Genomic DNA, 27,384 nt, shown 5'->3' with positions numbered 1-27,384 from the left:
GTAAAATGAGTTGGAGAAGGAAATGGCAAACCAGTCTAGTATCTTGGCCAAGAAAAACCCAAATGGGATCGAGAAGAGTCTACATGACTAAAACAACTGAACCACAATAACAAAGGGAGTTTGGAGAGGAGACCGACTAGGTCAGTCTCTCTCCCTGCCTTCAAATCTCCCTTCTCTCACCCCCACCCCCACCCTAAAAAACAATCCATTGGGTAAAAGTTACAAAGAGGCAGATTTAGATTCGATGTCAGGGAAAAAGTCACACCATCCAGAGCTATCCCAAAATGGGATAGGCTGCTTTAGGAGGTGGTGGGTTCTCCTCCATTGGAGTCCTTCAAGAAGAAGCTGGATGACCACTTATTGGGCACCTTGCCATAGAAGAGATTGTTATTCAGGTCAGGGTTGGACTGGATACTTTTGATGTCCTTTCTATCTCTGACATCCTGTGATTCTGGAAAAACCCAAGGTAAGGGACATCAGCTGTATGGAGGGAAAGGGTGGGAAGGATTTCTCCAGAGTCCAGCTTTAGAGGCATAATGCCACAAATGATTCCCTCCACTTCCTCACAGATGAGCCTGCAGTAAATGAGACCCCTGACCCTCTCACCCAATTCCAACACGTAGAACCTGGGGGCGGGGCACAAGGGGAGCGGGTTACTTTCTACCTCCTGCCCAGTTTAGGCTTCTTAACAATTCCAGGGCAGTTCTGGTGGACTCCAGCAGAAGTAAGGTCCACCTTTCCTTAACTACAGGAAATCAAAAGTCTTGGGGGAAGGGCGTTTAAAGGAACCGGGAGGAGGTGAAATATTAACCACAGCCCCTGGGGTCTCAAAACATAAACCACCCTAAACCCCAATTGTGTTGGATTTCCTTGGGAGTTGTGGCGTGAATTTTTTCTGGATGGAGATGGGGCGGGGTGGGAGGCAAAGAGGATAGAGACCCTAGTCTTTCCTACAGCTCCCTCCCGTCTCTGTTGCAGCCCCCTTCCCACCCCCACCCACCACATGGCTAAAACTCTGTAGTGGTGACCTGGGTCACTTCCGAATGGAGCTCGGCCCCTGGGGCTGCCCGAGAGGCCGGGCCCAGCTCTAGTCAGGCCGGCCTACTCAGGCCGTCTGAAGGAGAGCAGGTGGAGACGCGCTCACGGATGGTGGCCTCCCGGGCCCGGCTGAAGCTGCTGGGTTCCCGGTGGGGTCCCCGGCGGAAGGGCCGGCAGAACTCCCGGAAGCAGCGCTTGAAGTTTTCATCCAAGAAGGCGTAAAGCACGGGGTTGAGGCTACTGTTGGTGTAGCCCAGAGCAATGCACAGGTGCAGGCTGGCCACCACCAGCGGGTTCCTCTTGTCGATGTCCACAAGGGTCCAGACGATGACGAAGACGTGGATCGGCGCCCAGCAGATGATAAAGGCGGCCACCACCACCAGCACCATGCGGGTGATGCGCCGCAGGTTGCGGTCCTTCTCCTTGGAGCCGGAGAGCAGGCGCACGGTCCGCAGGCGCAGAATCATCAGCCCGTAGCACACGGTGATGATCAGGATGGGTACCACGAAGGCGAAGATGAACACGCAGATCTTGGTCACGGTGTCCCAGTACCAGCTGGGGTTAGGGAATCGTAGCATGCAGACCACCATCCCGTCTGGGGGACACAGAAGGAGACAGAAGTAGAGTTTAAGAGACTGACCAATGGCCATTCCCCACAGTTGGATTACCCAATAGGCTCGTTAGATGCACGCGGGGTGGGGGTGGGGGGAAGTAGTGTTAAGATTGTAGATGGCAAAGCAATTTAGCCTGGGTCCCTCCCTCCCGGATGGGCATTTCCTCCTTTTATGGCCCTGGGGTCACCAAGGCAGGAAAATGAGAACCAGGGCTTAGATCTGCAGCAGCCCCTCCTCCACCTCTCTCTGCCATGCAGGTAGCATCCGCTTAGCAAGCCCCTCCAGCAGGGAGGAGTGAGGGAATGACCACTGACGTCCATGGGCTGGGGAACATGTCGATTTCTCAGCTCTCCCAAATGTGAGGACATGGAAGAAAAAGGCAGATTGAGTCAATCAGTCAGTCAACTATCGTTTATTAAGCACTTATTATGTGTACTGGCAGGAACATGTTGCCTCTGAAATGTTCCTGGTGACTTACTTAAAATAAAATCTTTTTATATTTTGTCTTTTATATCACCTTCATCTCAAAAAGAAAAAAAACCATTTCCTCCCATGTGCTCTACTCAGGGAGACTTTCCTTTTAACAAGGATGAAAAAGATTGAAAAGAAAGCATTTCAGCAAAAGCAACCAACTCAGTCATGTCTCATAACATATAAGATTCCACACCCATAGTCCTCCACCTCCTTAAAAAATGGGAGAGAGGTGCATTCCCTCCCTCATTTATGCAAAGACGGGAGGGAGATGCATTTTCTCAATTGTTCTTGGGGCTGGAGCAGCAAGTTCGCTCATTATAAATCCCAAAGCATTTAGCTCAGAATTATTTCTGTTCTGTTTACATTTTTATAAGTGTATGCAGTGCTGTTCCTGATCTATGAACCAGGGAGGACTCCTTAGCTCACAGACCCTGCCAACTATCTCCATAAAGACTCAGCAGGGAGGGCCAGAGGTCCCCCTTCTCTAGCCCTCTGGCTAGCTAAATACTGCCAGTCCTTCAAGACACTTCAAACTCCAGCTTCTAGGGGGAGTCTTTCCTGCCTGTCCCTGTCCAGCAATGATGATCCCTCTCTCTGAGGCCTTAAAGCACACAGACTCTCATTCTCTTGTCTGATATCATATATGTGAGTAAAGCAGAAATGGAAGCAAAAAGCAGACAAAAGACCAGCACCTTCAGCTGAGCCCCAGACCCCCAATCGGGGCATCCTGAACCTCTGGGTATCGGTACTGTTCCTGTCACTTAGAGACAAATAGGCTGCCAAGTGCAGAGAGGGTGCTGGGCCAGGCACCAGGAAAACCTGAGTTCAAATCCAGCCCTCAGATATTTACTATGTGACTTTAGACAAGTTGCTTAACCTCTGTCTCCCTTACTTTTCTCAACTGTAAAATGGGGATAATATGTTACCTAACTCTCAGGGCTGTTGCGAGGATCAAACAAAACAATATTTATAAAGTTCTTAGTACAGTGCCTGGCTTAATAAATGCTTATTTCCTCTTCTCCCCATGCCATTAAAGCCTCATCTCTAGAGAAACAGGGCTAACAGACCCCAAATTATTCAGGCAGGTGTTTTGTCCAAATGGTGTCTATGAGATTAGTGACAAGTGCATCAGGGACCTAGAGATGGACTTCCAGCCCAAATGTCCAAACTTCACAGAAGATTCAGGAGTCAGAGATTCAGCCTGTGAGGTTGCTCTGTGGCCTTGTCTCCCCAGCTGGACTATGAGCTCCTTAGGGGGCCATCTCCAATCATCCTGATCTATATCTGGCCACTGGACCCAGATGGCTCTGGAGGACAGAGTGAGGCTGGTGACTTTGCACAGCCCTCCCTCACTGTAATCCAGTTCACTGGCACGTCATGGCATCACCTTCCCGATGTCATGGTCGTCTTTGAGATCGAAGGACAAACAACATGAGTTCCTTACTAGCTCTTTTACACACCCTCTCCCTCTCCTCCCTCCCCTTCCCCAATCCCTCTTCCCTCTTCCTTTTCCACAAGGCCTGGCACAGAGTAGGTGGTCCCTCATTCCTGGAATGCTTTGCCTTTCATCAAGGGCAGGGACTGTCTTTTTCCTCTTCATATCCTTAGCAATTAGCACAGTGCCTGGTACGTATCAGGTGCTTAACAAATGTTTGTTGATTGCTTCCTCCCCTGGACCTCTTGGGATGCTTGGCTCCCTTCAAAGGCCCCGCTCAGGTGCCACCTTCTAAAATGCTAAAATTTTTCGATCCTCCAGCCTACCTGTAAACTCTCTCTCCCTCTTGAAATAACATTGATACTCTTTTTGCACATTGTATTTATTTCTCTATGCACGTTTCTCTCTCCAGCAAAGTGTAAGCTCTCCGAGGGCAGGGGCTCTTTCCCTTTTTTGCCTTTGTATCCCCAGCCCCTAGCACAAAACTTGGCACATAGTAGGTGCTTAAAAAAAATTTATTGAATTGAGTTGAGCTCAATGAATAAGCATCTATAAGCATCTACGGACATACCATGTGCCAGGTGCCAGGGATACAAAGACAAAAGTCTCTGTTCTCAAGGGTCTTAAATTCTACAGGGAGAGACAGGTATATTTTGTGGCTGTTCAGTCATTTCAGTCATGTCTCACTCTTTTGGACCCAGTTTAGGGTTTTCTTAGCAAAGATATTAGAGAGGTTTGCCATCTCCTTCTCCGGCCCATTTTACAGATGAGGAAATTAAGACAAACAGGGTGAAGTGACTTGCCCAGGGTCGCACAGCTAATAAGTATCTGAGGCCGGATTTGAACTCAGGGAGACCTTTTTCCTGATTCTAAGCCCAGTGTTCTACCCGCTGCATCACCTAGTTGCCACATATTATATATAAAATACAGGGTGGCCCCCAAATCTTAGCTTTAATTATTTATAAAAATGCACTAAGACTTTTGTTACGCCCCATATATGCAAAGTTAAATGGAGGTCATTTTTGAGGAGTGGCACCTGTCACTGGAGAGATCAGGACAGGACTCCTATGGGAGATGGCATTTAAGCTTTTTGAAGGAAGCTAGGGATCCTAAGATGTGGAGGTGAAGAGAGAGAGAATTCTAAGCATGGCAGGGTTGGGGGGAATGGGGGATGGTCTGTGTAGAAGCCCTGAGATGAGAACATGCAGTGTGTTCAGTGAGGAACAGCAGGAAGGCTAGCCTGGTAGAGGGTATAAAGGAGAGTAAAGGGTGATGAGGCTGGAAAGGTAGGCTGGAACCGGGTCCTAAAGGGTTTTGTTGCAATATAGGAGGCAATGGGCAATGCGAAGTAACAGGGAGCTGCTGAAGTTTATTGAGCTATCTAGGAGCTTCTCAGTAGAGTCAACTCGAGGGACAAAAAGATGCTGAGGACAGTGGTCAGTGTGGACCACTCCCATAGAGCCTGCTTCAAAACTTCACAGCGCTAGCCTGTAGTAGGTGCCACATGACTGGTGTGCTTTGTGTGGCTGGTGACAGGACATACTGTGGCCTGGGGGGAAGGGTAGTGCTGATTTCTGACTGGGGCTGCTCCCAGATGCCTCCTTGACCTTCTTCCCTTCCTCCCCCAATACCCTACCCATTGGGACCAAGTCAGCAAGGCAGGCAAGGCTTACTGGCTGCGGAGTCATCACCAATGGGAGTTAGGGGAAGGGTGGGCAGTAGCCACAGCAGTCAATCCCACCCTTCCCCCATTGCCTTCTGAGATGAGCTCTGAGAAGAGTCAGCCCGAACCAGTTTTCAGCTCCCCATATTTAGTGAGGACAACAGCCTCCACTTTGGTATCTTAGCTACAAATGTGGGCATGGAGAAGGGGAGAATCTAGTGGATGTCTTTCCTCACCAGTTCCCAACAAGAAGGAATAGAATGGGTCTTCAGGAGGGGGCACTGAGGTGATATTTACCAAGGGAGATTGTCCTGAGGGACAGGGAACACTGAAATGGGTTATACGGACTCATAGGATCCGGGAGTTGAAAGGGTCCTTGGAGATCCTGCCCAATGGGGGAATTTCATACTAATATCCACCACCAACAAATGGTTATCCAGCCTTGACTTGAATACTTCTAGTGACAGAGAACTTGTTATTACAAGTTCCTAAAGAAATATCAGGAGTGTTCTTCCCTGAGAGGAGAGATGTTTGTCTATCCCTCTGTCTATTGCCCATTAATGTCGGTCTTGGCTTGTGGTTATTAAACCATTGTGGTATGATGGCTTGCAGTGGGGACTTGGGCACCTCTCCTTGCCTTCCTTAAGTAGGTGAGGAGCATCATGGCCTCTTCTGTTTTATCTTATTCCCTTGAGCACTGGACAGTGACACTGACCTCCTTCTCGTGCCTTAAAGACCCTCCATCTCCCAACTCTGGGCATTTTCATAGGCTATACTCTATGCATGGAATGCTCTCCCTTCTCATCTCTGCCTCCTGGTTTCCTTCAAATCCCAGCTTCCGCAAGAAGCCTTTCCCGATCCCTCCTAATTCTAGTGCCTTCCTTTTTATTGATTAGCTCCACTTTATCCTGTATGTAACATGTTTGTACGTAGTTATTCGCATGTTGTCTCCCCCATTAGATTGTAAGTTCCTTCAGGGTGGGGACTGTCTTTGGCCTTTTTTATATACCTCCAGGACTTAGGAAAGTGCCTGGCATATAGTAGGTGCTTAATAAATGTTTATGGACTGGCTAACTGGCCAGGACTCATTCCACTCCCATGTCTCCTTCTAACCCTGTCCTAAAGGACCTGCCACTCTGGGCTTGTTCAAGGTTGTTTTTGTTTATCCTTCATTTTCAAAGAGGACCGATGACATCACAGATGATGTAATGTCTTATGCGTGAATTGGATTTAAGTGAGGCAAAGATGTGCAAAGGCATCAGCTTCACTCTCTCTATGATGAGAGCATCACAGAGGGCAAGGAGAAAGTTACTGGTCAAAAGCTATACTGAAGAGCCAGTAGGCATAGTGGCCAACAGGATAATCTGAGTTCAGACCCTGACTCTGATACTTACTAGCTGTCAGCCAGTTAATAAATATTTATTAAGCACCTACTATATTCCAAGCACTATGCTAAGTTCTGGGGGATGCAAAGAAAGTGAAAAGACAGTCCCTGCCCTCAAAAAGCTAACTCATAGTCTTACGAGGGAGACAACATGCAAACAACTATATACGACCACGGTATAGACAGGACAAGTTGGAAATAACTAAAAGAAAGAATGCACTAGAATGAAGGAGCATCCAGCCAGTAATTGTGTGGCCATAGGGAAGTCCATTAATCTGTTGGAAACTCATCCTCCTATCTGTAAAGTGGGTACAATAACACCTACCTTACAGGTTTGTAATGAGAGCTAAATGGGATCATGTATGGAAGATGCTTTGCAAAATTTAAGTACTATCTGAGTGTTGATTCTTATGGTTCTTCCCTGGAAACGACTCAGAGAGATCTTTCTTCACTTGGGTCTCAGCCCTGACCAGGATTTGAACCCAGCTCTTTCTGTTTCCCAGTCAAGTACTCTTTGGACTTTGCAACAATTAAGGGATATGATGTGCTAGTCTTATCTCTTTGTCTTTGTTCCCCACCCCACCAGGCCCAATACCCCAAGCTGGGTTTTTCTGGCAACTGGCAGTTTGCCACCTCATCCCAGGGCTTAGGCTCAACAGTCATTCCCATCCAGGGATTCACGAGAGGATCTTCTCAGCCCTAGCCCATGAGCAAAGGCAAGGGATAAGTTTCCTCAGAATGGGCTCAAGGATGAGGCCAGGAGAAAGACACATGGGATTGTCCAGCCCCGTACTGGCCAGTGCCCTATTTTTCAGAGATCAATTATTCATGTGCTTCCCTGGTCAATCAACATCATCCATTGATCCATCAAGCATTCTTATTGGTCAATGCTTTGCCAAATTCTCACTAGCCCCAACATGGAGCCCATATTCTCTCTGCAACCCCCTCATAACCATTGACTTGGACACTCCCAGCAACTAGTTAACTACCTAACTAGGCAGTAAATTTCCAACAGAGTTTGGGGAATCAGTACACTCACCCCGGGCCTGGGTCACGGCCATGATCATGATGGGCACACCAACGCCAGAGGAAAGGAGCCAGATGCAGATGTTGATCAGTTTTGCTTTGGCTGGTGTGCGAAAGTCAAGGGCCTTGACAGGGTGGCAGACGGCAATGTATCGGTCAACACTCATCATGGTGAGGGTAAAGATGCTGGTGAACATGTTGTAATAATCGATGGAGAGAACCACCTTGCAGAGCAGCTCCCCGAAGGGCCACGTCTCCATCAGGTACTTGGCGCTCTGGAAGGGCAGTGTGCTGGTGACCAAGGCATCAGCCAGGGCCAGGTTGAAGATGTAGATGTTGGTGGCTGTCTTCATCTTGGTGTATCTGGAAAGGGAGAAGCAACCAAAGGGAGCTTTCTTACTTTCCATAATTGGCAGGGGTCAGTGGGGCATTTGACTAGAGGAAAGAGGAGGAAAAGAGGGAAACAGAGAGAGAGAGAGAGAGAGTGAGAGAGAGAGAGATTTAGAGCTGGAAAGGATCTTCAAAGGTCATCCAGTTCTTTATTTTACAGTTGAGAAAACTGAGGCCCAGAGAGGTTAAGTGACTTGCCAAAGGTCACTCATGTAGTGAGAGGTTCAAAGAACTTTTTATTCTCGCTGGAAGATGGGCAGGGGTGGTGAGAGAGGAGGGAGGAGAATTTGGAATACTCAAACTCTGCCATTTGTCTGGACTCCTGGGAATGTTCCTGGCTAGCCCTCAGGCAAGCAGAGCTAGAAAATGGGTTCCCTGGGTCCTTTCCTTTATGATTCAACCCTGTACATGTAAAGCACTCAGCAAACCTTAAATCCCTACATAAATGTTGGGCTGCTAGGTGGTGCACTGGATAGACTGCTGGGCCTAGATCAAGAAGACTCATCTTCCTAAGTTCAAATCTGGCCTCAGATACTTCCTAGGTGGGTGAACCTGGGCACGTCACTTAACCCTGTTTGCCTCAGTTTCCTCATCTATCAAATGAACTGGAGGAGGAAATGGCAAACCAGTCCGGTATCTCTGCCAAATGGGGTCACAAAGAGTCAGATATGACTGAAAAACTACAAAACAACCACATATAAATAACAGGAATTCTCATCATCATCATCACTGCCCAGTCTCCAAATCATTTACAGTAAGAGAAATGCAAATCAAAGCAATTCTGAAGTATCATCTAATACCCATAAAACTAGAAAAAATGGCAAAAGGTGGAAAGTCACTGTTGGAGGGTCTGTGGAAAGACAGGCACGCTAATATATTGTTGTTGGAGCTATGAATTGGTTCAACCATCATGGAAAGCAATTGGAATTACTTATCCATACTCTTCGACTGAGAGATCCCATTGCTAGGCATATACTCCCAAAGAAAGCAATCATCATCATAATAGCCAGCATTTATACAGAGCACTTTAAGGTTTGCAAAGCACTTTACGTATATGATCTCAGTAGATCCTCCCAACAATTCTGTGAGGTAGGTGCCACTATTATCCCTATTTTACAGATGAAGAAACTGAGGCTGAGAGATGTTGCCCAAGTGACTTGCCCAAGGTCATACAGCTATCAAGTAAGTGTCTGAGGTAGAATTTGAAACACTGATCTTCCCCGGTCCAAATCCAACACTCTATCCACTGCTGGCTTATAGAAAGGTCCCGTATACACCAAAAACATCACTAGCAGAACTTTTTTTGTTGTAATAAAGAACTGGAAACAAAAGAGATGGCCATCAATTGGGGAATGGCTAAACAAACTATACATGAATGTGATGGAATATTGCCATACCATTAGAAATAAGAATGATTGTTAATTATTAATAGCGCTATGTTCCAGGCACTGTGCTAAGTGTTTTGCTATTATGTCACTCGATCCTTGCAAAAACTCTGGGAGGTAGGTGCTATTATGATCCCCATATAACAGTTGGGTAAACTGAGGAAGACAGAGGTTAAGTGACTTGCTTGGGGTCACACGGTAAGCACCTGATTTGAACTCAGATCTTCCTGACTTCAAGCATGGCCCTTTAACTATGAAAAATATAGAGAAGCATGGGAATATTATATGAACAGATGCATTGTGAATAAGCAGAAATCCACACAACTGCAACAGTGTAAATGGAAGAAAAACAACAACAAAGTCCAAACTGAACGCTAGGAAATGAATTATAAGAACCAAGTTTGGTCCTGAAGAAGAGGTGAGAAAATGTATTTCCTGCCCTCCTTTGCAGGGGGTGGGGTGGGGACTATGATTGTGGGACATGACATAGATTATTCAGTTCAACTGTGTTGATAAATTTCTCTCCATTGTGCTCTCTCTCATATTCTCTCCCTCTCTCCCTCCCTCCCTCTCTGTCTCTGTCTCTCTGTCTCTCTGTCTCTCTCTCTCTCTCTCTCTCTCACACACACACACACACACACACACACACACACACTCACACACCTCCCTTTCTTCTCTCTCACCTCTCCCTCTTCCTCTCCCTCTCTTCCTCTCCCTTTTCCTCTCCCTCTCCCTCTCCCTCTCCCTCTTCCTCTCACTCTCCCTCCCTCTCTCATTCTTCATTACAAGGGCTAGCTCTCTGGGGAGAGGGGAGAGGAAATATATATTTGGAAATGAAAGTAATATTAAAACAAAAGATATCACTAAAAATGTCAAAGCAAGTCTTATTCCCCAGACCCTCTCATCTCCTATTTAATAACACCCACACAAAGGCAGCGGCTCCTACTCCAGCAAGTATTCATGTTGAATGGCATGATGACAAGGTGGGGAAGTAATTCACATAAAGGAGACTGAAGAGGACATGAAGGAAATTGCACTAGTTTGGGAGTCTGAGGCCCTGGGTTTGAATCAGTCTTTCTATTTACTACTTGCGTGACTGGGGGCAAGTCACGTTACCTCTCTGAGCCTCAGTTTCCTCATCGATAAAATGGGGGGATTGGACCAGATGGCCTCTGAGGTCCCTTTTGACTCCTGTCAAACTGTCAGCCACAGTCAGGGTGGACCAGTGGGACTCAGAGAGGTATTTTAGCATGTAGAAATCTCATTGGAGGGGGTCGAAAACGGCACCATCATTTCCAAGCTGTAAGTCTGACTATGGACAAGTCAATCCACAAGTTGATCAACAAGCATGATTAAGCACCTGCTAACTGCCATTAAGTGCTACCAAGTGTTTACTAAGGTCATCTACGTGCAGAAATGGAGAGTGTGCTGGGCATAGAGTCAAGAAGATTCATCTTCTTGAATTAAAATTCAGCCTCAGACACTTAGTAGTTGTGTGACCCCAGGCAAGTCCCTTAACCCTGTTTGCCTCAGTTTCCTCATCTGTATAATGAGCTAGAGAAGGAAATGACAAACCGCTCCAGTATCTCTGCCAAGAAAATTCCAAATGGAGTCACGATGAGTCAGACACAACTGACTAATGAATGAGCAACAAAAAAGTGCCAGACACTGTGGAAGGTATTGGGGGGTAGGAACAAAGACAAAAATGAGGCAATTATTGCCCTCAAGGAATTTAAATTCAATACAAGTGAGGCAGCATGTATACACACACACATATATATATGCATATGTATACACATATATGTACATATGTATGTTCACCACATATATGTAAAATAAAGGCAAATACATCTTCGAAGCTAAATGCAAGGTAGTTAAGGAAGAAGGGCATTCACTAACAGTTGGGGGGATAAGAATAAGGAAGATCCTCTTATAGAAGGTGGTGCTTGAGCTGCGTCTTGAGAGATGATGAGACGATGATGACTGTGATGATGGTGATGGTGATGATGATGACAACGACGATGACTACGATGATGGTGATGATGACAATGATGATGACTATGGTGATGGTGATGATGACAAAGACTCTGGAAGGAAGAAGTGCATCCCAGGCATAAGGGACAGCTAGTGAGTGAAAAGACATGGAGATGGGAGATGGAGGTCAATGTGGCAGGAACAGAGAGAAAGCCAGTTTGGCTGGATGAAAGAATGGAGGTTGGGGAGGAATATACAATGAGGCCGGAAAGATAGGTTAAGGCTAACTTGTGAAGGGCTAAGCAGGGGAATTTCTATTTTATTCTAGAGGCAATAGGGAGCCACCAGAATTTATTGAGCAGGGGAGTGACATGGTCAGAGAGTTGTTTAAGGAAAACAATTGCGAGTTGTGTAGAGAATGGATTGGAGAAGGAAGAGACTTCAGGTGGGTTAAGATACCAATGAGGAGGTCTCTTCTGTTCTCTAAGCCTCGGTTTCTTCCTTTGCCAAGTAGGGGTAACAACACCTCACAAAGTGGCCATAGGGCTCAGATGGTGTGGTGTTTGCTATTACCTTGTAAATACGAGCTATTTTGAGAAGCAAAGCAGTACAGTGGAGAGAAACCCAAGCATGGAGCTCCTGCTCAGCCACTTACCAGCTGTGTGACCTTGGGTATATCCCTTAACTTTACTGGTCCTTAGCTTCCTAATCTGTAGAAGAGGGTTCGTGATACATGAGCAACTCGTGAGACATCTTGAGGATCAAACAAGATGATGTAGGTTAAACACTATCCACATTGCTATTCGTAGGACCTCAGATCTAAAGCTGGAAGGGTTCTGAAAGGTCTGACCTCCTCAATTTTCAGAGGAGGAAATGGAAGGCTAGTGAAATTAAATGATTTGTCCAAGGTCATGCAGACAAATATCAGAGCAAGGACCCAAACCTATATCCTCCAACTCCAAATCCAGAGGTCGCTCCACTCTCAGCTGTGTCCTACAAATACATTCTTTTTGTGTCTCATTTGAAAGGACCCACAGCTTCTATATGGATCTTCCCTCCACCCATACAGCCCACAGCCCCTCCATGCCTCAGTGGACAGCCTGTCTGAACTTACTGAGGGCTGGTCTTTGGAACAGATACAGCCCACATCCCCTCCATGCCTCAGTGGACAGCTTGTCTGAACTTACTGAGGGCCAGTCTTTGGAATAGACATTTCGAACCCAGAAGGACTTTAGAGGTCATTCAGTCCAACTTCACTAATTTTTAAAATTTTTTTGCTGTCATTGCTGCTCATCCTTCAATGACATCACGAGCGTGCTGTCTTTGACTTGCATCGAACTGGATTTAAGTGAGGCAGAATTGTACAAAGCCATCAGCCTCACTGTCTCCTCACGCCATTTTTGTTTTCCATACCACTGTCATCTCTAGAGATGGTACCCAGGCACTACTCTAAAATCGAACTCTCCTTTGAAACAAAGAAAAGCAATTCAGACAATCAATACGATGACAGATTTCAGTCCCCTGAAAATTCCCCTACCTTCCTGTGGAGAGGAAGGAGACATTTCATTATCTGATTCACAGGCCCCTTCTAACCTCCTCTCTCATTTCACAAGGAGGAAAGTGGAGACATGTGGAGAGACTTGCTCAAAGTCAGAGGAGCACAGGTGGACCACAGACACATAGTCAGTCCATCACCAGCCTGTCCTTGAAGGCTCTCCAGCTTCGAAAGCTTAGGGACCAGTAGCATGGTCTTTGAGACCTTGAGTCAGAGGAGACTGTAATAGAGAACCTTACTGATAACTCGATTCTGCTTCTATTCCACAGAATCTGACCTGAAAGATACCTTAGAGGTTGTCTATACTGACCTGTAACTAAAATCTCCTATACAGCATTAGGAAAACGTAAGCCCCTTAAGGACAGGAAATTGGTTCTTTGTATCCCCAGCACTTAGCACAGTGCCTTACATATGATAAGCATAATAAATGTTTGTTGAGTTCAAATGAATTGATTATACAAGTGGTCACCCAGCCTTTGTTTAAAGACCTCTCGTGAGGGAGAAACCTATTCCTTTTCAAGGCAATTCATTTGACTTTCGTACACGGCTTGAGAAAAAATATGCTATAATTATAACAATGTAACAGAAAGAATAAAAAACTGGAAACTGAATGCTGTGTAATTAAAATGACCGAGCTTGACCCCAGAAAAAGGCGTAAGAAAATGTGTCTTCTTCCTTTCTTTGCAAAGGTGGGGGGCTATGGCTGTGGAATGTTGCCTATACCATCAGACTCAATCCACATGTTCTACCAACTGCTTAATTCTCTCTCTTTCTCTTTTATTCATTGCTATAAGGGCTGAGTTCAAATGTGACCTCAAACACTTATTAGCTGTGTGACCCTGAGCAAGTCACTTAACCCTGTTTGCCTCAGTTTCCTCATCTGTAAAATGAGCTGGAGAAGGACATGGCAAACCACTGCAATATCTTTGCCAAGAAAACTCCAAATGGGGTAAAGGAGAGTCAGACATGACTGAAAACAACTGAACAATAAAAGCTACAACAACTGCTCTTTGTCACTTCAACAGCACCAAGCTCAGGGCACAGTAAAGCAAGTGCCCATTAAAACTTGTTGAAGGAATGACTCCAGATCTGCTGAGCCTTCAGCCTCTTTCCATCTGATGTTCCAAACGGTTTGATTGATTTCAGTTGTTTGTTTTTTTTTAAACTAAAATTGGCTAACTCAACCCATTGTTGGGCAGGCAGAGCATCTGTCCCACTTCTGTCCCAAAATATCCCTCATTTACTCTCTGGGCCTGCAGAGAAAGGCTTTTGCTCCAAGAAAGTACAAATACATCAGTGTATTTCTCAAACGTCTTGGAAAGTTGGCTTCTTTCAGCTGTGCACAGATCACAGCTGTGTGGGATGCGGCCTCAGCCTCACAGCTGACTCCTTGAATTTCTTTTCTCTTCTACTGAACAATTAGCTGCCTTTCTATTTCTGCTGCTTTGATTCATGCTGGATCTTTCGATTGCCACAGGGGGTTGGGACCCTGGGAATTATGGGATTCTTCAGCTAGTCTAATTTTTTGGGTTGTTTTTTTTTCAACATTGCCAGCCTCTGAAACTTAAAAATATGTTGTTTTTTTTTTTAAATGTTGTCCTTTGGCTATGAAGATAATGATCTTAACCTACCACCTAGGTATCAGTGCTGTGCAGTGGATAGAGTCCCTCCTCACCTCTCCCTCTTAATCATAGATAGAGGGCCCGGAGTCAGGAAGACCTGCATTCAAATTCTGCCTCAGATATTTACTAGCTGTGTGACTATAGACAAATCACTTAACTTTTCTATGCCTCAGTTTCTTCATCAGTAAAATTAGGATGATCCTACTCCCAAGGTTGTTATGGGAATCAAATGGGTAGCACATTGCACAGAGCACCAGGCCTGGAAGTCGCTTCACCCTGTTTGCCTCAGTTTCCCCATCTGTAAAATGAGCTGGAGAAGGAAATGACAAACCACTCCAGTATCTTTGCCAAGAAAACCCCAGATGGGGTCATGAAGAGTCAGACACACTGAACAGCAAAATGTATATAAAGTGCATTGCAAACTTCAAAATGCTATATCAACAGGAATAATGATTTCCTGTGAGTTCTGTGGGTTTTTTTTTAATTCAGCACTAAGGATGAGTGGCGTCAAGCTATCCATGCTCTATCACCTAGTACTCCTTTGGACCAATGGCATTTATCGGAGCCCAGTTAGCCTTAGCCCAAAGCTTTATGTTTCTCCTCCTCTGTCTCATCAGCTGCCTCCACCAAAGTGGTGTTCCAATTCCCCCCTCTGTGCCTTTGCAAGGCCTGTCTGTCCCCCATGCCTAGAATTCCTCCCTCCTCACCTCGCCCTCTTAATCACCACCTCCTACATAAGGCCTTTTTCAGCCTCTTCTAACTGCTGCTGTCTCCCTTGTATTCACTTTGTGTGTATGTTTGCATAAAAGACAGTCTAGTCTGGTGGATACAGTGCTGACCCCAGAGTCAAGAAGATCTGGGTTCATGTGCTGCCTCTGATACATACTGGTGATGGTGTGAACCTAGCCAAGTCACTTAACCCTTTACCCCAGGCAACTCCCTGAAGCTATAAACTTGTAGGACTGGGCCAGATCTACCTTGAAAGATAAAGGTCTTTCCTGGGAGTTCTCTGCAGCATTGAAATCACAGATCCAGTAAAAAAAATAAACACTTTGTATATACTTGTTGTTCAGTCCTGCATGACTGCATTTGGAGTTTTCTTGGCAAAGATATTGGAGTGGTTTGCCATTTCCTTCTCATTTCACAGATGAGGAAACTGAGGCAAACAGGATGAAGTGATTGCCCAGGGTCACACAGGTATTAAGTGTCTGAGGCCAGATTTGAACTCATGAAGATGAGTCTTCCTGATTCCAGGCCCGGTGCTCTAGCCACTGTGCCACCTCGCTGCCCCTTGTACATGTTTATTCATGCCTATCTTTTCTCCCCCAATGGGCAAAGTTCCTCATAGGCAGGGATTGTTTCATTTGTGTCACTGTGCCCCCAGAGCCTAGCAAGATACCCCCCCAAAGTAAGGGTTTAATAAATGTCAATTAATTCCCATAATCAGCAGCCCATCAAGTGGGGGTCCTTGAGGCACACTCATCACCTCCCACTTGGACCACTGCCCTAGCCAGCTGGTTGGTCTACATGCCTCTCATCTCTCCCCATGCTGGTCCATCTCCCACTCAGCAGCCAAAGAGATATTCCTAAAACCCAGGTCTGACCATCTCACCCCTCACTTTTTGATCTTCTCCAGGATTAAACTCAGGAACAAATACAAAATCACCTTGTTTGGCTTTTAAAGCCTTTTAAAACCTGGCCCCTTCCTCCCTTTCTGGTCTTCTCACACCTTACTCCTCTCCACTTACTCAGGGATCCAGGGACACTGGCCTCTTACTCCATCTCCTGACTGGGCATTTTCTCTGGCTGTGCCTCATGCCTGCACCACTCTCCCTCCTCTTCTCCTGGCTTCCCTGACTTCCATCAAGTCCAAACTGAAGTCCCACCTTCTGCAAGAAGCCTTTCCCAATCCACCCTAACCTTGATACCTTCCCTCTGAGACGATCTCCAGTTTATCCTGTCTGTATCTTATGTGTACACAGTTGTTTGCATGCTGTCTTTCTCATTAGACTGTGTGCTCCTTGAGGGTCCAAGGGCTGTTTTTTGCCTTTCTTTGTATCCCTAGTGCTCAGCACAATGCCTGGCACAGAACAGGCATTTAGTAAATGCTTGGCGACTCGATTTCTTTTGCATCTTTTTATGGACACAGATTGTCTACCAACCATCTCCACAGGAGACATGCATCCCTGGGTAGCCAGCTGAGCTGAATGAAACCCAGGTAGGCACACAGATCTTCCTCCAGTGGGGAAGAGTAATGCCTTAAAGATATAGTAGTTACCCATCCACATCTCAAGGGATTCCACCTCATAGAATCACAGAATTTCAGGGTTAGAAAGGACTTCAGCTTTACCTGGACAAGAATCCTCCCTGGCAGGTAACCCATATCCAGACTCTTCTGGAAGAGCACCAGTAAGGAGGAAAACTTCTCCCTCCCCAGCAGCACTGGCCCCATTTGGGCAGGTCTGATCATGAAATATTTCGTTAGTACATTGACCCTGCTCTGCAAATTCCCCCACCACCGTTCCTAATTCTGCCCTCTGGGGCCAACCAGAACAAAGGTAATCCTTTCTGTCAACAGGCAATCACAATTTCACATGTGTGAAAACTAGGTTTATTTCAAGATAAGTTAACATGCATGTGGAACCCTAAGTCCAGGCAAAGTGTTCCCGATCCAAAAAGAAGCTTGTATATTTATGACAGTACCACAAAGGAAGGAAGAGAAAACAGAGCTCTCCACCTGAGGGGGCATGGCATGGTAGGGGGAAATATGCAGTAAAGGCAGGAAAAGGACAAAACCCTCCCAAAGGGGAGAAGCACAAAGGGAGGGCAAAAGCCCCATTCTTTTCCCTTGGGAGCTGCTAGATCATGAAGATAGGATGGTCTGCTTATCTACAAGGGTCTCAGCTGCACAAGCAATTTCTCAGCCTAGCACAGACTGCCTGGCTTCTGTCTCGACTCCCAAGGACACACAGGGAGTCCAGCTTGGGATGCAAACAATACATTATGTCAGCTGGGGGGGAGGAGGAAGTGAGAGGGAGGTGGGTTCTTCCTTGATATGTTCAGGGCCTCCTGCACACTCCAGGTTCAGTGTTTCTGGAAAATATGGCAACTCAAAAAGACAGGTCAAGTAGGACTCAAGGCAACATCTTCCACATAGTCTTCAAATATCTGATCATTGCCAGCAAACATACCAAAACCCTTCACTCGCTCCTACCATCCCCTCTAGCTAGTATCTCATTTTTCTCCTCTCTCCTTGGCTAAATCCTTTGAGAAAGCTGTCTACCCCCAGCATCTTCCTGTCCTTTCGTTCTGCAGTCTGGCTCCTGACTTCACCCTTCCACTGAAACTTTTCTCTCTAAAGTCACCAGGGATCTCTTCACTGTCACATCTAATGGTCTTTTCTCAATCTTCATCCTTCTTGACCTCTCGGTCAAGCCTTTGACACTGCTGATCACCTTCTCTCACATTGCTCTCTCCTGTTTCTCTTCCTGCCTGTCTGCTCCTTCTCAGTCTCCTTTGCTGGACCTTCATCCACGTCCTCACTTTGCTCCTGACTTCCAGTCAGGTCTCTTACATTTTACTCCCCTTTGCCTTTTGCAAACTAGTTGTTCTATAGACATCTCAAATTCAACATACCCCAAACTGAACTCGCTATCTCCACCACCCACACCCCTACCTCTTACCCTCTTCCAAACTTCCGTATTACCATCAAGGGCACCACTATCTTCCCAGTCACCCAGATTTGCAACCTAGGTGCTGTCCTCAACTCCTCCCACACTCATTCAACATATCCAATTTGTTGTAATCAATCAATCAACCAACATTTTAAAAGGACCTACTATGTGCCCAGCATTGTGCTAAGTGCTGGGGATACAAAATGATGCAAAAGACAGTTCCTGCCCTCAAGGAGCTTACCATCTAATGGGAAAGACAACATATAAACAAATAGATACAAAGCAAGCTATATAGAGGATAAACAAGAAATAATTAACAGAGAGAAAGTACTGGAATTAAGAGAAGTTGGGGCAGGCTTCCTATAGAAGCTGGGACTTAAAGGAAGCAAGGGAGGTCCATAGTTTGGGCAGAGAGCATTCCAGGCTTGAGGAACAATCAGAAAGAACACCCACTACCTGAAGAGATAGAGTGTCTTATTCCATGAACAGCCAGAAGGCCAATGTCAATAGATATACATGTTGGGGAGTAAGGTATAAGAAGACTGGGAAGGTAGGAGGGGGTTAGGTTATGCCAAACAGAAGATTTTATATTTGATCCTAGAGGCAATAGGGAGTCACTGGAATTTATTGAGTAAGGGGAGTGATATGATCAGACCTGTGCTTAGGAAAATCACTTTGGTGGCTGACTAGATGAGGGATTGGAGTGGGGAGAAACTTGAGGCAGGCAGATCCATGAACAGTCATTGCAATAATCCATGTGTGAGATGAGGACCCACACTAGAGTGGTGGCAGTGTCAGAGGAGAGAAGGAGTATTTGAGAGATGTAGCAAAGTCTTATCTTTTCTACATTCCCAACGTTTTCCCTATATGTCCCCTTCTCTCCACTCCTACAACCACTACCCTGGCTGGCCTTCATCACCTCACCCTTGGACTGCTGCAATAGCCTGCTGGTCAGTCTCCCCATCCCAAGTCTCTACCTACTCCAGTCCATCCTTTGTACAGCCAAAAACACAGTGGTTTTTCTAAAATGAAGATCTGGTCATGTCGATCCTCTATTCAACAAACTCCAATGGCTCCCTGTTACCTCCAGGATCAAATATCAAGTCCTCTGTTTGTCATTGAAAGTCCTTAAGCACCCTGCCCCTTCCTACCTTCCTACTTACTGTTCTTACACTTTACTCCCATTAGCTTATTTTACAATCCAGCAACCCCTACATTCTTGCTGCTCCTTAGACATGACCCTCCAATCTTTTTCACTGGCCATCCCCACTTCCTGGAAGGCTGTCTGTCCTCTTCCTCCCCCCTTATATTCGCTGGCTTCCTTCAAGAATCAGCTCAAATCCTACTTTCTGTGCGTCCTTCCTGGCCTGCAGCCCCCTCATCCTTTCTCTGAGATTCTTCAATCTACACTGTACAGATCACGTCTGCACACAGTTGTTTTTGAGTTGTCTCTCTCCATTCCCGTTCAAATGTGAGCTCCTTTAGGGCAGAAACTGTCATTTAGCCTTTCTTTGCATCCCTGGTGCTTTACGCAGTGCCTGGCACACAGAAAAAATGCTTTATTAATACTTATTCATTGAATGATCCTGTAGGATTTTCCTGTTTGGAAAACGATTGTACTGTTTTAGTCCAACCTTATGTAATGAAAGGTAGTCCACACCCAGAATGTTACCTGACTCCAATAACTCTCTAGGAATGCTAGAGATGGCTTCAAGCTGTTTGGGGCTCCTTCAGGCCCTGGATCCACCAAAATCATTCTTCTTTTGGGTTACCACATCCAGGACGACAGTTATAGCTCCACCCAAGCTTGGGTTTTGGCTTCTTGTGGTTCCTGTGCAGGGCATCCTTGTCTAAATTCTATACAATGCCAACTTCTAGAGCCTGGGGGAAAGGGAGCCACAGCTCCTCCCCAGCTCACTCTCCTCTACCAAATGACCTAATAAATTTCTCTCTAAAACTATTTCAGATTTTGGGGTCAATCCCTTGGTTCTCTCCTCTTCTAGACACATCCCAGCTGTGGCTTGTGCTCAGCTTACTCAGTCCATACGCTGCTGCTACAAAATGTGGGGGCGGTAGAAAGAAAATTAATCAATTTTTTAAAAAAATCAACAGAAGCTCTCTGCTGGCGGGTCTCTCTTACATGCCCTGAGAGCAGTCTCTATAGTTACAAAGCTCTTTACATATATTATCTCACTTGAGCCTGTCAACAGACTTTCTGGGGCAGATTTTATAAAAGGAACGAAGGCTCAGAAGGGTTAAGAGACTTGCCCATAGTCACACAGCTAAAAATGTCACTGCTTGGACTGGAACCCAGTTCTTTGGACTCCAGGTCCCATGTGCTTTGGACATCCATTGGACTGGATTATAGTCCTTCCCTATTAGGTACCTCCTCTACTATCTGTCCCAACATGAGCAGGCCAAGCTAATGGGCCTCTTCTGACTCATTTAATTCAATTCAACACATTTATTAACCACCTTGTATGTGTAATTCACTATTCAACAAATATTTATTAAGGGTAGGTCCTTCCTACGTGACAGGCACTGACCTAGGCACTGGAGATGTACAGACAAGAAAAAAAATCCTCTGTGTTCAAGAAACCTAGTATCAAGGAAGCCAACACGTGTATATCTTTTTGTTGTTGTTGTCATATGTAAAATATATACACATGCATATATATACGTGTGTATGTATATATATACACACAAAGTGGATAGAAGGTCATTTTTTGAGGAAGATATACACTAGTGTGGGAGGGGGGTGGGGTGGAGTCATGTAGAAGGTGCTGCCTGAGCACCTTCTTGAAGGAAATTAGGGATCCTAGGAGGCAGAAACGAGGAAGGCATTCTAGACCTGAGACAGGAGAGAGAGTGTTGTCTGTGAAGACCAGTAAGCACAGTTTGAGTGGACAGAAGAGAACATGGAGGAGGGGAATGTACAATAAACATGGAACATTCAATCATGGCCAAGTTGTGAGGAGCTTGGAATGCCAAAGAGAGTAGTTTTCTATTTGATCTTAGAGTTGATAGAAAGCTGCTTAAAGTTTATTGAGAAGTAGAGGAACAAGGCCCAAACTACACTTCTGGAAAATCCCTTTGGTGGCTGTGTGGAGGATGGACTGGAGTGGGGAGGAGGGGCTGGCTAGAGTGGGGAGCAAGGGCTGGAACGGGGAGGACCTTAAGAGAGAGATCACTCAGGAGGTAGGAAATGGGAGATATAAAGAAAATTAAAATGGCACAGTTGCTGCCCTCAAGGAGCTTATATTATTTTGTCATGTCTCCAGAAAGCTGTTTTTCCCCCTCAAAAAATCAAAGGCCTCCTGTCTAATCCAGTTCATGGGGACCAATCAATTCTCTCTTCCTGACACTCCTTAAGCCACAGGAGTATCTCCTTCAGATTTAGACAAGGATAAATTAAGAATGGGTGTATCCCAGTAACATATTAGGAAGTAAAACATTGAGAGGGGAGGCGGGGTTCTCCCTCTGAGATATTAGAATGCTAATAAAAATAACATCAAAGCAACAAGCTGTCATATACAGATCAGACAAATGAATTTTCAAACAAAAATGAGGCTTTCCTTTTGTTCTAGAAAAAGGGCTTTTCCCATTTTCATTCCCTGCACAATGAAGCTTTGGGGCCCCAGGGCCACCACCCCCTTTGCCCTCATGTTCCCCTCACACTAATGGCAGCTCCAAATGGCAGCTCTGAGCATCAGCCCAGCTCCCTCACTCTTCCAAATGAATCTCATCAGCAGGGAGCCTCATCACTACTGCAATTAGTGTTCTCTGGCTTGTTCTCTCTCTCTTACCTGAGATCTGTGGCTCTCCATGATTGGAGTGTGCCCTTCATGCTTAATTGGCCAAATACAAGAGTCTTTGGAGAGTTGTGCATGTTTGGGGGCCAAGAGGGAGAGTCTGAGTTATAAGGAAAATGAATGCTGGAACATGCTCTGCCCACGGAGCTGGCAATAAGAATTCTTTCTCCAGGCAAGCCCTGAGCAACCGGACAAGTGGAGATGATAACTTTATAGACTTTGCTTATAGGAAGAAAGAAAGGAAGAGAGAGAGGGAAGGAGAAAAGGAGGGAGGGAGGGAAGAAGGAAGAATGGAGGGAGGAAGGAAGGAAGGAAGGAAGGAAGGAAGGAAGGAAGGAAGGGAGGAAGGAAGTAATGGAGAGAGACCAATCAGGAGGCAGGAGACTGGAGATATAAAGAAAATTAAAATGGCACAATCTCTGCCCTCAAGGAGCTTATATTATTTTGTCATGTCTCCACAAAGCTGGAAGGAAAGAAGGAAAGGAGGAAGGAAGGGAAGGAGAGAAGGAAGGAAGAAAGGGAGGGAGTAGAGGAGGGTCGAAAGTTCTGCCATCTAGTACCAAACTAAACAAGTCTGATCCTTTTTTTACATAATAAACACTCCTAATTCCTTTAACTGATCCTCACATGACACAGACTCACGTCACTTCACCATCCTAGTTGCCCTTCTCTGGACATTTACCCAGTTTAGCAATGTTCTTCCTAAATTATGTTGCTCAGAACTGACCCCAATACTCCTGATGAGGACTGATGAGGGCAGAACACAGAGGGACTTTCACCTCCCAGTTCCTGGAAGCTGTGCGTCAATCAGTGCCGCCCAAGATCCCATTAGCTTTCTTGGCTACTACATCCCACTGATGATTCATATAGAGTCACATCATGCCATGGATTTATATTGAACTTGTAGTCCACTAGAACCTTTAGATATTTTTCAGAAGAAATCCTGTCTGACCAAGCTTCCATCATCTTTAAATTGTGAGGTTGATTTCTTGTACTCAGGTGTAAAACTTTACATCAATCCTCACATTCATCTTATTGGATTCAGTCCCATATTCTAGCCTGTCAATATCTTTTTGAATCTTGCCTATCATGCAATATATTATTAACTCCCCCTCCCAGCTTAATGTCATTTGCAAATTGGATGACTTAAGCCAAGTCATTGACCATTATTACTGGGATACTCCTCTGGAGACTTCCTGTCATGCTGACATTGAACCATTCATTAGCTGACTATTTTATCATTCAATTTGGAGAAATAAATGGCAAACCAATTCAGTATCTTTGCCAAGAAAACCCCAACTGAGATCATGAAGAACTGAACACCACTGAAATAACTGAACAATAATTTTCATTCAATCTGTTCCACCACTTTAGAACCCATCTAACTGCAGTATTGCCTAGTCCAACAGCTCTCCATCTTCTCCATAACCAGTAGTATGAGATACTTTATCAACCGCTTCACTAAAATCTAGTTAAATTATAGCTGCAGCATTCCCTTCATTTACCAGTTTAGTAATCCCATTAGAAAATGAAATAAAACGTTAGTGTAGCACAACCTGTTCTTGTTTAACCCATTCTGGCTCTTCATAATCCCTATTTACCTGGATATTCTTCAACTGTCTCTTTGATAATTCATTCTAGAATTTTCCCAATGATCAAAACCATGTTCAATGGCCCATGGTTTGAAAACTTTTGTCCTTTTCTCTTTTTTGAAAATCAAGATATATTCCTTTCTCTAGTCTTGTGGTGTTTCTCCTATTTTCCATGATCTTTTGACCTCAACAATTGCTTTTAAAACTGAGAATATAGTCCATCTGAGCCAAGCAACACAAAAAATCACACCTGGAAGGGACTGCAGAACTTGGAAAGTCAATGCTGGAAAGGACTTTAGGACTCTGCAGGTCAGAATACAAAATGTCAGAGCTGGAAGTGCCTCTCAGAGACCATGCAATCCAAATTGCTCATTTTGCAGATAAGGAAACTGAGGTTCAGAACGGTTTAGTAATTTGCTTGTGGCCACAAAGCTAGAAAAAATGTTAAGAGAATGATACCAAGCCAGACTTTGGGAAAATAGCCACTCAGGTGCGACCCAAGAGGTAGAATGTATAATTACTGAATAACGTGGGCTCTTTGAGGACAGAGACTGCTTTGCTTTGTCTTTGTATCTCTAGGATCTTGCACAGTCCCTGGCACATGGCAGACAATTAATAAACGCTTGTTGAGTTGAGTTGAATAACACTTTGATACCTCAACAGAGCTATTATCTCACCCATGAGGGTATTTCTCCTCCACAGGTACAAATCTGGACCACCCACATCTTCTCCTGTGCTCCCACAAATGCTCCACAAGGGGGCAATCTACCAACAAGCATTTGTTGTATCTACTAGGTGGGAAATACAAAGACAAAAATGAAATAGTCCTTGCCCTCAGGGACCTTATGTTCTAATGGAAAGAGACAATATACACATATACAGCTAAATATAAAATACACAAATACAGACACAAAACAAATACAACACACACACACACACACACACACACACACACACACACACCCCTAGATACAAGGTAGCCATGTGGAGGAAAGCAATAGCCACTAGGGGACCAGAGAAAGTCTCATGTAGATGACGTTGCTTGAGTTGAGTCTTGAAGGAAACCTGGGGGTTACAAGAGGCTTCCTTGACACTGCATGGGCTCCAATGTAGCACATGGCTGGTCCACTGATTATCCCTCCCACTTTCTGTATGAGATTTCAATCCAATCCAATCCAATCAATCAGGTATTTAAGTCCCTGTTATGTTTAGGACTTAGGCCAGGTATTAGACATTCAAAGGGAAAAATCACCTGGCCCTCAAGGAGCTTACCTTCTTTGGGAATGATGCTGATGACATTGACACACTACTTTTTTGTTGCTGCATCGTATAAGTTGTGTCCAACTTTTTGTGACCCCATTTGGAGGTTTTCTTGGAAAAGACTGGAGTGGTTTAACATTTCCTTCTCCAGCTCATTTTACAGATGAGGAAACTGAGGCAAACAGAGTTAAATGACTTGCCCAGGGTCACCCAGAAAGTGTCTGAGGCCAGATTTAAACTCAGGAAGAGAAGCCTTCCTGACTCCAGGCCTGGCATTCTATACACTATGGTGCCAACTAGCTGCCCTTTTTTACAGACGAGGAAGCTAAGGCTTAGGGACTTATTAAATAACTTAGCTAAATCCATAAAGGAAATGAGGAGAAGAGACAAGATTTTAATCTTTCTCTGATACCACATTGAGGTCTCTGTCACAAGTCTCTCTCCCCTCCAATCCATCTTCCACACAGCTGCCAAACTAAACAAATTAAACAAACCAAACAGATTTTCCTTAAGGAAAAATCTGATCATGTCATTCTCCTTCTCAATAAACTGCAGTGGCTCCCTATTACTGCCATGATCAAATATAAACTCCTCTGTTTGGCTTTTATAATTCTTCAAAACCTTGTCCCAACCTACCTTTGCAGCTGGATTGTACCTTATTCAGAAGGTCAAATTTACCTTCCTACTGTTCCTCACATGCAACATTCCATCTCCCACCTCCATGCCTTTGCCTTGGCTGTACCCCCTGCCTGGAATGCACTCCCTCTTCATCTCTATAACTCAGAATCAATAGTTTCCTTCAAGGCTCAGCTAAAGTGCCACCTTCTACATGAGGCCTCTCCCCCAAATCACCTTGTATAAATTTGATGTAGAACTGTATTTGCCTATGTCTCCCCTGTCTAGAGTATAAGGTCCCCAAAGGCAGCAATTATTTTTCCCTTTTATCCTTGTATTCCAAGTGTCTATCGTAGGACCTGGCATATAGCAGGCACCCAATGAATGCTTGTCAATTTATTTCTACTACATTATACATTTTAACCTCCCTGATCCTCAGTTTCTTCATCTATGCAATGGAGGTAATAATCCTAATATTATGGATTACACAGAAGTATCAGTCTGACCATATAAAATAATAAGTGTAAAGTGCTTTGTGAATCTTATAGTTCTACAGAGATGTCAACTGTTATTGCTACCCACCTCAGAATTAAATGAGACAGTGTAGACAAAGTGCACTGTAAACTAAATCACTATAGAAAATGGGTCATTATCAACATCCCTATTTTCCAGATTTGGAAAACTGAGCCCCAGAGATCAAGTCCAGTTTGGTCATAGGACTAACCAAGAGGTATGATGCTCTAATTTAGAATGGCTTTCAATTGAGCAAGTAGGGACTCTAAAAGAAAAAAAAAAAGCTTTTCCCATTTTAAAACATTAAAGTGAGCCATAGCCTAGGTGAGGCTGTGCCAAGAAACAAGGCCCACAGGGCCTACAGAGAGCACCTTCTTCAATTCCCTCCCAAGCTCATAAAGATTTCATCTGCTTCTCTGGATCCCTCATCACCCGTGAGCCTTGAAATCATCCCTGGAGCTGTACAAGAAAGCTTTTCAAAGCCTTTGGAGAAAGAGAGCTGCCTGGTGCTGGGGACGTTGAGGCTCCCAGAGCCAAACTTCATTTAGGGGAAGCGAACCTCAGCCTCTTGGCTGAGGCGTCCTCAAGCAGAAAAGCTGCCAGAACCACACACCCTACTCCAGTCCTTTCCTCCCTCCAAAAACAGGTTTATATTTATCTTGACATTAAGAACTGGGAGGTTTCATGGGGGTGAGAGTGGGAGTAGTGGAGAGAGAAGAAACCAGATTGTAGGATTTGCAGAAACCTTAAGTCCCAGGCCCCTTCCAGCCTCTAAGAACTCCGGATGTAAAGCCACTTTCTTTCCTAAAAACAGAACATTTAGCCAACATTCACCTTTATTCTGGGACAAGTCAGAGACAAGTAGGTTTGCACATTGATCCAGTGGGGAAAATGCAGGATTCAGAATCAGAGGTCCTGGCTGAGGGTCAGTGGTGTCTCTGGGACAAATAGGATGTCAGAAGGGAGGGTGGACTTTGGGGTGGCGGGGGGAACTAAACTTTAGTTTTGAACAAGCTTATTTGGAAATCCAGGTAAGAAATGTGACACAGTGGAAAGAATATTGTATTCAGAGTCAGAGGGCCTAGATTCTGCCACTAATTACCTAGGTGACCTTGGTCAAGTCACCTGACACCTATGAGCCTCTGTTTCCTCCTGTTTAAAAGAAGACTTCTAAATTGCCTTCCAGCTCTAAATCCTATGACTCTGGTCCCAAAGTAAGGTGGAAGAAAAGTTTTCTTTTATTTCTTTCCCCTGGCTCTTCAGGGAATATCATAGGATGCTAGATTTTCAGTTGGAAGGAACCTTCCAAGCCATCTAGTCCAACACGTTCATTTTTCAGAGAAAACTGAAGCCCTAGA

General features: G+C 45.0%; 1 protein-coding gene across 1 annotated transcript in view; it reads right to left on the bottom strand.

Moving 5' to 3' along the window:
• Positions 1 to 1,091: 1,091 nt before the first annotated feature.
• OPRD1 (opioid receptor delta 1) overlaps positions 1,092 to 27,384 on the bottom strand; it is a 48,762-nt gene continuing 22,469 nt past the window's right edge. The window contains exons 2-3 of the mRNA XM_036746034.1: positions 7,648 to 7,997; positions 1,092 to 1,633 (exon numbers count right to left, since the gene is read on the bottom strand). Of these exons, the coding sequence (XP_036601929.1) occupies positions 1,092 to 1,633; positions 7,648 to 7,997 (892 nt within the window). The remainder of the gene's footprint in view (positions 1,634 to 7,647; positions 7,998 to 27,384) is intronic.

Source organism: Trichosurus vulpecula, chromosome 2 (assembly GCF_011100635.1).
Source record: "Trichosurus vulpecula isolate mTriVul1 chromosome 2, mTriVul1.pri, whole genome shotgun sequence".
NCBI lineage: Eukaryota > Metazoa > Chordata > Mammalia > Diprotodontia > Phalangeridae > Trichosurus > Trichosurus vulpecula.
Note: the sequence above shows the minus strand (reverse complement) of the source record. Positions and strands in the feature narration are given on the sequence as shown.